The sequence below is a fragment of the Notolabrus celidotus genome, chromosome 5 (genome assembly GCF_009762535.1).
Source record: "Notolabrus celidotus isolate fNotCel1 chromosome 5, fNotCel1.pri, whole genome shotgun sequence".
Lineage (NCBI taxonomy): Eukaryota > Metazoa > Chordata > Actinopteri > Labriformes > Labridae > Notolabrus > Notolabrus celidotus.
In genome coordinates, this window is record NC_048276.1 from 37,618,686 (window position 1) to 37,629,755 (window position 11,070).

At 37.4% G+C, this 11,070-nt stretch overlaps 1 protein-coding gene across 1 annotated transcript in view; it reads right to left on the reverse strand.

Moving 5' to 3' along the window:
- Nucleotides 1-7,041, reverse strand: part of bckdk (branched chain ketoacid dehydrogenase kinase) — a 33,624-nt gene extending 26,583 nt beyond the window's left edge. Inside the window, exons 1-2 of the mRNA XM_034683454.1 lie at nucleotides 6,649-7,041; nucleotides 123-191 (exon numbers count right to left, since the gene is read on the reverse strand). Coding sequence (XP_034539345.1) covers nucleotides 123-191; nucleotides 6,649-7,035 — 456 coding nt within the window. The 5' untranslated portion in view covers nucleotides 7,036-7,041. The remainder of the gene's footprint in view (nucleotides 1-122; nucleotides 192-6,648) is intronic.
- Between the last annotated feature and the right edge of the window lie 4,029 nt (nucleotides 7,042-11,070).

The following is an 11,070-nucleotide window of genomic DNA, read 5'->3' on the forward strand; positions in this document are numbered from 1 at the left end:
ACACACACACACACATACACACACACATGAACACAGAGGTATTAGTAGAAAGCAAATGAGTCCGGAGTCACCGTGACCCAACACCAAAGCTTCTCTTTAAATAGTGTGGTTGAAACACTTACCAAGATGTGGTGTCCATCAGGAGACTTCCCAGAGTACAGCAGGGTGGCTAAGGTCAGTCTGACTGAGGCCTGGAGAGACATCAACACATGTCATCACATACTCATTCCCAATGAGGACAGCAGGTCACCTTAACCCGGGAGACTTCAATTACAAAAGAAACATGTAAATCATCTTCTCAGTGACACATATTTTGGAAATTACTCGACAGGAAGTATATTTAAGTACTGGACGTTTCCCAGAAACACAGGACTGATTCAAGAGCTACACTGGTATGAACCTTTACCTTATCCTGAAGATACCTACATATTTGTTCATGCTGTCTAGATGGAGCACATGTAGGAAAGTTACACAAAAGTGAAAATTTGGTGAAATTGTTGAATGAATAAAATCCACAGGTGCATCTTAACAAATCGGAATATCATGGAAAATCTTTTTTTGATTGATCTAATGAAATGTCTGAATAATTTTGAGGTATTGAATTTTTGGTTTCCACGAGCTGATAAAATTAAAAAATGAACAGTTTCACAATAGTTGAATTTGTTGACATGCATCTGATATCATGTGATCAATACAATCTCAACTCCACATCTCTGGGTCCAGTAAAAAAAAGATAAGATAAATTATATTATTCATGATGATGATAACAATAATAATAATAATAATAATATTAATAATAATAATCATAATAATCATAATAACAATCATAATAACAATCATCATAAAATAATAAAGATATAATTAAAAACAGTTATTAAACAATAATATTAATAATAATAATAAAATAATAAATATATAATTAATAGCAGTTATTAAACAATAATAAATATTATTATTATTATAATAATAAAATAATAAATTTATAATTAATAGCAGTTATTAAACAATAATAAATATTATTATAATAATAATAAAATAATAAATATATAATTAATAATGGTTAACAATAATAATAATAATAATAATAATAAATAAAGATCTAATTAATAACATTTATTAAACAATAATAACAATAATAATAATAATAACAAAATAATAAATATATAACTAATAATAGTTATTAAACAATAATAAGAATAATAAGAATAATAAAGATATAATTAATAATGGTAATTAAACAATAATAATAATGAAATAATAAAAATATAATTAATAATAGTTATTTATTATTATTATTAATAATAATAATAATAATAATAATAATAATGGCAAGAGGAAGAATTGTAATAATAATAATTTAAATAATATTCAAATAACTAAACTAATAATAATAATGAAATAATGATACATTTTCATACCAAGCCCTTCCTATTAAATCAGTTGTCTCCTATTAAATGTATCTGTCTATTTTTGACATCATTTAAAACTTTGTCCTCACTTCATTTGTTTTAATCTGTTAAATGATCCATTTCTATACATATCAAACTCACAGCTCTTTAAAAACTACAATAAATAGAATTCAAATCAAAGATATTTCTGTATTTTTGACAAATAATTAAAATCAGCCATATTTCATTCTCAGATATTTCATGTCTCAAATATTTATTTTCATGGCCACATTGAAATGTTTGTGTTCCTGTTAAAATCCCTGTAAAGGACCATGAATGAACAGAAGTAGACTCTGCGTAAGGGACTGGATCGGGCTGAGCCACAGAAAGTCACTAATACTCGTGAGAAACATGTGACCTGTGTCACAGCAGGGAGTCGATCAGTGTGCAGTGACTGGATTCAAGGGCACCCATTCAAACGCAGCGTTATACCTTTAAGACAACGTGTGTGACATGATTCTGAGGCAGCGAAATATCATCAGATGAATGAAGTTCAAAAACAGAAGCACAAAGACTCTCAGAAACAAACTGTATGTGAGTTTTAAGGATATCTAGAAGTTGACAGGTATGAAACCAGCCAATAAAAAATCAGTATTAGTGGATTATTTAGGAAATCTAAAGGAGCATTGGTGTTACTTCCTTTTGCACCTTGAAAAGTCATGGTATTAATGTAAGATGCAGAAGTAGCAGAGCTTGTTGCAATTGAATAGCATCCAGAGATCTGTGTGTTAATACCAGATGTAAATATTCCCTTGGTATAACTAAATCAAACAGTACATTTTAAAAGCTGCAGCTGAGTGAACTCTTTGTAAACCAGATTTGCTTAAGAGAGAGTTGAGGTTTGCTTCTGTGTAGAACTGGAGTGTGCAAAGTGAACAATACAACAAGTGAAATTTGACCTGACATACAGAAAACTAAGAATGTCACCAACCAGTATATAAAGCATCATTCTTCTAGGTCTATTGACAAAGTTAAATTCATCAAATTCACCTTGTGATCCTGCTCCACAAGCTACCCATTGGGAACCACTCCACCCAACTAATGTGTGACTATTGTCACAAGACAAAACACTGCTGCAATCTATAATCAGCCAGACTTGAAGACCAGTGTCTACGTGCAGACTGCAGAACACTCTGCCTCAGTCTGCACTGAGTAGAGTGATGAGTTCATCACTTCATGTCAATTTAAGGTCATTCTTGCAGACTCCACTGTGTGAAACGACTACATCGCTCATTTGTTGTTGGCTATTTCTTTAACTCTTGGTTTACATGTAGTCACAAATACCTTGTTCATTTTACTGTAAGGAACTACAAGAGACTTTTGTTTCTCCACAATTTTGTCACAGTCTCTGTAAGGATGTGACAAACAGGAAGGAAGAGGTTGACCAAGAGTGGAGGGAGTGTCTTCCAGAGCTGTAAGTTACAGAAATCAGCCAACCATTATATACAGCATGAATATAATACAGGTGCTGGGAGAACTGCATTACCTTAAGGTTAAATAGATACTGCCATGTGTTAGTGTAACACTTAACTGGATATGGAAATAATGCATACAGCTTTAGTTAACACAGTTTAGGTTTAAGTTTCAATAAGAGATCACATTAATTCTGTCAACCTCCATCCTAAAGAAACAATATAATCATCCCTCCATTTAATAAAACCCATTACAGTATTTCATTTTTTCCACAGATAGTTTTTGTGTTTAGTTTTGGTAACAGTATAAGACATAATAAGGAGGTATTGCAACACTATGGTGTTACTTTGTCTGAGATACACGAATGTCAGCAAACACAACATGCTACTATGAAGAATGGTGATGCTGCGTTCAGGGACACAGGAACTATACAGTAAAATGGATGTTTGAACTTAACACGCAGGCTTACTTGGTGACTCAATGGTATTCTGCCCAGTGCTTACAAAGGGCATCTTAACATTTGTATTTCTAAATAAGAAAATACAATCCTGCTGCTTTTTATTAGTGTTGACATATCCTCAATTATCTTTATTTGGAAGATAAAACAAAGGTTCAGTGATGTCCTTGTTAGTGACACGCCCTTCAATCCAGGAGAGGGTACTTTAAGTTAATCCCTTATTATCTCGGTTCCCTATAACAGGGGTTCCCAAAGTGTGGGTCGGGACCATAGACTGTATAAAATATGGAGATAGGATCCAAGTTTCTGCTTGGTCGGGACCCCCTCATTTGTGCCACGAGACACAAATGAGGGGTCGTGAGATTTCATCCAGAATGTTGTTTTTTTTTTAGTTTTCTAAAAATATTTATTTATTTTGGTTTATTTACCTTGATTTCTTATGTTTATCTTCCTTTTTGTTTGTATTTTTTATTGTTATTATGTCTTTATTGTTATTGTATTTCTTGTATTTATTTCTTCTACTCTTTGTTGGTTTTTGTATTACTTATATATAAATTGTTAACTTATGGTGAACAAAAAAATACTGAATAAAATGCAATAAATAAAGTTGAATGACAAAAGTCATCTAAAATAGTACATTTTACCCATTATAGTAAGAAATACCAACAAAACTAGTAGCTAAACCAAGCGGCAAACTCCGGTCTCAAACGATGAAGCCAATGCGGAAGTGCTATAAACTGCAATACATTGAGAATCCGCTTGAGGCTGGCTGCAGAAACACCGGAAACCACATAGATATGAATTGGAAAAAGACGATCTTTGCAGCATTAATAAACATGTTTACAGCCTGGTTCAAAAAACCGCTTGGCCCTATGAAGCTAATCTCTCTAATGGCACACACTGTACGGGGAGTGAATTTTTTTCTAACATGACGGTTCAGAAGATATTAGGATTACGAGTTTTGCCCAAATAAGGACATGACTGACGTGACTCCCGGTCGGGAACACACAGCCATTGGCTAAGAGGCTCACACTACGTCACACTCTGCCTGGTTGAGTTCCGCATTTCCAATATGGCTGCCGCCGTCGATTTGCTTCAAAACAGCTCTCAGGAACAGATGGGTGACGTCACGGATACTACGTCCATGTTTTATACAGTCTATGAGCTAAACTAGATAAAAAACCAAACAGAAAATATAAAATGTAATGAGTTTTCTGCCTTTCTTTGTTTCCAGATGACTCCTAAGTTTAGGGTTAGTGAACAGTTCATTATCAAAGCATCAGTCAGATTTATGTTGAAGGGTTCACTTGGAAGATATAACCGGAGCTGGTCTCCTTTAAATCTAATACAAGTAATTTATGTACCCTGTTGTACCTGACAGCTGATGTGTTTGTTAGTTTGTTTGTGTGTGTATGTGTATGTGTATATACATATGTATATATCTCTACACAATTACTTTATGTCTAATCTTTTTCATTTTGGTTACTTTTTGGCCTGTGTAATTGGTTTAAAGTCGTGATCACTTGTTTGATGGCAGTTGTTGGCACTACTACTGTTTCTGTTGTAAAAGAAAATGTGAAAATGGAACATTAAGTGTTCAGAAAAAAAAAGCATCAGCAGCAGCAGGTTATTCCTTAAAGGCACAGTAAAGTACGGTGGCCCTGAAGGACAAAGCAAATTTACAAAAGATGAAACACTTTTTACAAAGTTGGAGTTACATTTTTGAAAACAGTTTTATATTTTGTAAAACAAAATTACATCAGCAAAAAACTTTTACCAAGTTCAAAACTAATTTACATTTGTGAAAACACATTTGTGAAAACACATTTACAAAAGACGAAACACTTTTATAAAGTTAGAGACAATTTTACAACTGAAGGAACACTTTTACTGTTAAGTCTGACTCCCTTTAGCCTGACTCCATTTAGCCTGAGGCTATGTGGTCTGAGGCCGCTTCATCTGAATTCTGACACACGATGAAGGTCTTGCAGAGATTTGACTGAGCTTTTCCGAAGACATGAAGCTTTTTCATCAGAGGTCTGACACCTCTCTTTAAAACCCGAGGATGTCCTAATACAGCCTCGTTTCCACCAAGCGGTCTGGTATGGATCAGTACAGTTTGGTACGGGTGGGATCGATAACGCCTGATCCTGTTTGTGTTTCCACAGCCAACCGTGCCCTACTTGGTGGGCGGCGTGTAAGCCGGATGCCGATAGTTGCGTCAGCTATGTAATATCGTGAGGTCATGGCAGCGTAACACGGTGTACCCCGCTAATAAATGCAACGAAGAAGAAAAACGCAACATTGTAAACAAAGAGCAACAATGGAAGAAATAAAAGTGATCGTCCCGAAGTCCACTGGAGATTTAAACATGGCGGGGTTATGTGTTGTTCTTTATTACCGCTGTCCCACAGGAAGTGGCGATTCTTTCGACCAATCAACAGACTGCAGTGTTTCTAACTCCACCTTCTGGGGTCGGATCAGTATGCCTGGCACCCCAACAGCAGGGTACCAAATAGTGGGACGGTACGGCTCGGTAATTTGGGGACCTGTCCCGGTTTTAGTCAATGGAAACGCCACAAAATGTGTGCCGTACCGAGACGAACCGAACTGAACCGCTTGGTGGAAACAGGGCTTAAGCAACCCATGTCCATCTCCGTTTGGTTTCTCTCCATCAAAACAAACTAAATGAACCCTCACTCCATCACTTCCAGATCACTTCCAACATTTGGTACATTCTCTTTCCATAAAAATGAAATGTTAATTTGTTTCAGAAATAGTAAGTGTTCCGTTGTTTGTAAAATTGTCTCCAACTTTGTAAAAGTGTTTCCTCTTTTGTAAATTTGTTTTGGCCTTGGTAAAAGTGTTAATGTAATTTTGTTTTCCAAAATGTAAATTTGTCCCCAACTTTGTAAAAGTGTTTCCTCTTTTGTAAATTTGTTTTGTCCTTCACAGCCACATGCTCATATAGGTAGGGTCATTTTCTGCAGACCAGCTAAATGAAGCCACATTAAATCCCTTTGAGGGACAGTGGGGGTCGCGAGTCTTTGGCACCAATATTTTGGGGGTCACGGGCTGAAACGTTTGGGAACCCCTGCCCTATAAGAAGCTTAATTTTTATGTTTCGATGTGTGTAAGTGGGGTGCATCAGTTGTTCATACAGGTGCATAACATAATTACTATTTTTTCCGTGTCAGTGAACGCAGCACGAGCTAATGCTAACAGTGCTGTCAGGCAGAGCTAGCTTAACGCCCTCGTTCCAGGCTCTGGTTCCAGGCTGCTGCAGCTGCTCTCTAAGGTGAGCAAACAGGTGACTCGTCTCAGTCTTACCTTCTCTGCGGACACGTCAATAGCGGACTGGTTGTAAAAAGACGTGACAGTCTTCGACCTCTCCCTGGCCATCTCTGAGAAACCCTGCATGGAGGACGTGGACCGGAATCGGTGGCTCCCGGTGCCTGACATCGGCGGCAGTGTTTTGGTGAGGGGGGCCAGCAGGAGGCTGCCGAGCCTCGGCCTGGCCATGCACGTAGCTCCACTCAGCATCTCCGCCGCTATACCCGCCAGTCCAGGACGCATGTCGAGACGAGCGGTCTGTGTGTGAACGGCCCTGAACTGTACTGTTGCTACGAGGCCATTGGGGTCGCGTCGTAATGGTGCACAAAGGCTCGTATCTGAATACAGTAGAGAGAGAGGGTACAGAAAGGGCTTTGTGCGCATTGGCCAGTAGCGGAGAGAGATGTAGTGACGACACAAAAGCTATACCAATCAGAACGCAGGGGGCGGGGTCAGACGGCATCAACAACCCCCACCACCCCCACAACAAGATGTACTGAACTGTCAAGGGGAACATATGAAGTGTGGGTCAACAACAATCCTGAGAATCTGAGGCTACTTGTGGCCAGGGGCGTCACCAGGAATTCTGGGGCCCCTGGAAAGATATCTCAGTGGGCCCCATCACCACAGCCAACCCTACAAAATATAACATGCTGCTATAATACTGGTTTATTTACATTAAACAACAACATATGCTTAAAACTATCCTGGTTAACTGACTCAAATCTAAGCTACATATCAGTGTTATCTTTTTTTTACAATTTCTCCAAATGTAACTGCACAAAATTCACCTTCAGACTGTCCACAAGACTATTTAAAGCCAAGTGACAACAAGTGGGCATTATTTGGTTTGATCTAACCTCATGAAGTCAAATAAAACACTACAGTTTACTTTTAATCAGATTCAGCCACACTTGATGCTGTGGAAATATGACAATTCCCCACTTTGGGCATGAGACGCACATCTCACGGAGCTGAGACTCAACTTTTTTCCAGAAAGGAATCAAGAATGTTTGTTTATTTATTCAGACAATTTTAGTTATCTTATTGCAGTTATAACAAAACAAAAGAATAGCGTAGTAGAAAACACATTTCATTTCAGGCCCATGAAGGGCCCCCCTCCCCACTTGGGCCCTAAGCAGTCAGTCCCACTTTTCTCTCCACTACGACGCCCTTGCTTGTGGCCCAGGATGACATGAAGACACACATGTGTACAGAAGTTTGTTTCGGTATACATGTATGTTTAGAAACTGTGTGTGTTTGCCTTCAGGCTGGCTAATAAATTCTTGTTTATATTCCCACCCAGACAACAAATAAGTTAAGTTCTACAACTAACATTAGTATTGTACGGAAGCCCTAAAGGGTCATGATCAAATACATTTGATTTCTCTGATTTCTCAAGATAGTTTTCCTTTTTTTTAAGATTGCAAATTAGGGAAATAAAATGTAGGCCATTCATCATGTCCTTTAGGGCTTCCGTACTAAACATTACTAAACATGAAAGAGGACATTTATACATATGGTAACCAAGTACCTTCAGGTAATAGGAAAGGCCTGTTGTCGGTTTCTTTTATTTTGTTGTTTTTGTCACAAACATTGTTTAGAACATTTTGCCTCAGTAAAGAATAAAAATACATTTTGTTGCAAGACATTTATCTTACAAGTTGGAGATCAAAAACATAAAAAACGAGCTTCTTTCTCTTGATTAAACAAGATAAATGATCCAGTTATCACCAGAAAAATAAGTCCACATAACACGCTTTGTTTTCTCAAGATAATGACAAAATAAAATGTATTTAATTATGTCCTTTTAGGGCTTCTGTAGTATTTGGCTCCTCTTTGTAATCTTTATTTTATATCTTATATATTATATATATCTGGCTTTTGGACAAACAGAAACTCTCTTTTCCTATCTCTCTTCCATCCTTATACTGATGCCTTCAAGCTCTCCTTTATTTAGCTATTTACTATAAGAACCTGACTGATTCATTAGCGGCTTATATTTACAGGTAAATGTCAACACAGCATGGACTTTCTAAATAATTTGTTCTTATGGACATACCTGGTTAAATAAAGGTTAAACAAACAAACAAATAAATAAATAAAAACTTTGTTTTCCTTATTTCTACTGATTTAAACCTTTTATACAGGTCATATAATGTAGAAACATTCAGAGCTTGAGGTAGTTCAATTAAAAGTGTACTATCTCCGTGTTTTCCTGCTGAACATGCTTGGAAAATAAACTAGAAAAAGTCAATTTTAAGTTCTGCTCAGAAATTCCTTATTATACCAATAGTCTATGAATACGTCCAAAGTCTTTCTTTTTAGCTGGAAATTTCTATATCAATCATCTGTTAGGGAAAAAATAATAAAATAGCCTTTTCTCCCTGGCATATTTGCTTCATGATTCAGAAAATGATGCTCATTTTATATCTTACAAATTTCTGTAACACTGGACAGACAGCTCAAACACTCACATGTACATGTACAGTCATGGCCAAAAGTTTTGAGAATGACACAAATATTACATTTTCACAAAGTCTGCTGTTTCAGGGTTTTTAGGTGTTTTTGTCAGATGTTTCTATGGTATAATGAAATACAATTAGAAGCATTTTATAAGTATCAAAAGCTTTTATTGAGAATTACACAGAATTCATGCAATAAGTCAATATTTGCAGTGTTGACCCTTCTTTTTCAAGACCTCTGCAATTCTCCCTGGCATGCTGTCAATCAACTTCTGGACCAAATCCTGACTGATGGCAGTCCATTCTTGCAGAATCAATGCTTGGAGTTTGTCAGAATTTGTGGGTTTTTGATTGTCCACCCGCCTCTTGAGGATTGACCACAAGTTCTCAATGGGATTAAGATCTGGGGAGTTTCTTGGCCAAGGGCCCAAAATCTTAATGTTTTGTTCCCCGAGCCATTTTGTTATGACTTTTGCTTTATGGCAAGGTGCTCCATCATGCTGGAAAAGGCATTCTTCATCACCAAACTGCCCTTGGATGGTTTGGAGAAGTTGCTCTCGGAGGACGTTCTGGTACCATTCTTTATTCATGGCTGTGTTTTTAGGCAAGATTGTGAGAGAGCCCACTTCCTTGACCGAAAAGCAACCCCACACATGAATGGTCTCAGGATGCTTCACTGTTGGCAAGAGACAGGACTGATGGTAGCGCTCACCTCGTCTTCTCCGAACAAGCCTTCCTCCAGATGCCCCAAACAATGGGAAAGGGGATTCATCAGAGAAAATGACTTTACCCCAGTCCTCAGCAGTCCAGTCCCTGTACCTTCTGCAGAATATCAGTCTGTCCCTGATGTTTTTACTGGAGAGAAGTGGCTTCTTTGCTGCCCTCCTTGACACCAGGCCTTCCTCCAAAAGTCTTCGCCTCACTGTGCGTGCAGATGCACTCATACCTGCCTGCTGCCATTCCTGGCGCTTGCTGGACTTTCTTGGGTGCCCTGGAGCCTGTTTGGCAACAATTGAACCTCTCTCCTTGAAGTTCTTGATAATTGGATAGACGGTTGACTGAGGTGCAATCTTACTGGCTGCTATAAACTTCCCTGTTTGGCCCTTTTTGTGCAATGCAATGATGGCTGCACGTGTTTCCTTGCAGGTAACCATGGCTAACAGATGAGGAACAATGGTGTCATGCACCATCTTCCTTTAAAGTGTCCAGTCACTCAATCGTGACAGATTGATCGCCAGCCTTGTCCTCATCAACACCCACACCTGTGTTAATGTGTGTGACACCTGTGTGTCATTGAAATGATGTTAGCTGGTCCTTTTGTGGCAGGGCTGAAATGCAGTGGAAATGTGTTTTTGGTGATAAAGTTCATTTTCAAGGCAAAGAGGGACTTTGCAATTAATTGCAGTTGAGCTGATCACTCCTCATCAGAATCAGAATCAGAATCAGCTTTATTCGCCAAGTATGCTTGAACACACAAGGAATTTGACTTTGGTAAACTGTGCTCTCTTTGTACAAGGCATAAGAATAGGAATAAGAATAAGAACTACAATAAAAAATAAAATGAAAATAAAATGAAAATATAATAACAATAACCTTAGCTATAAATACAAAGAAACAACAAACAACAAACTCCTCATAACATTCTGGAGTATATGCAAATTACCATTATAAAAACTGAAACAGCAGACTTTGTGAAAATGTAATATTTGTGTCATTCTCAAAACTTTTGGCCATGACTGTACATGTACATCTTGTTGCAGGTTCATTTTGGAATGATTGCTCCTTTAAAGGTTTGACGAGAAGGAAATCTAAAACAAGTCCAAGATCTAGTTATTATTTACCTTTGGAACAAACAGATGACTGGAGGTCAGGATATAAAGTCTCTCATTAGTTGCCCTCTTTACCTCTAAAGATTTGACCAATATTTAACATTTTAATGAGTTGTGTAATCAGA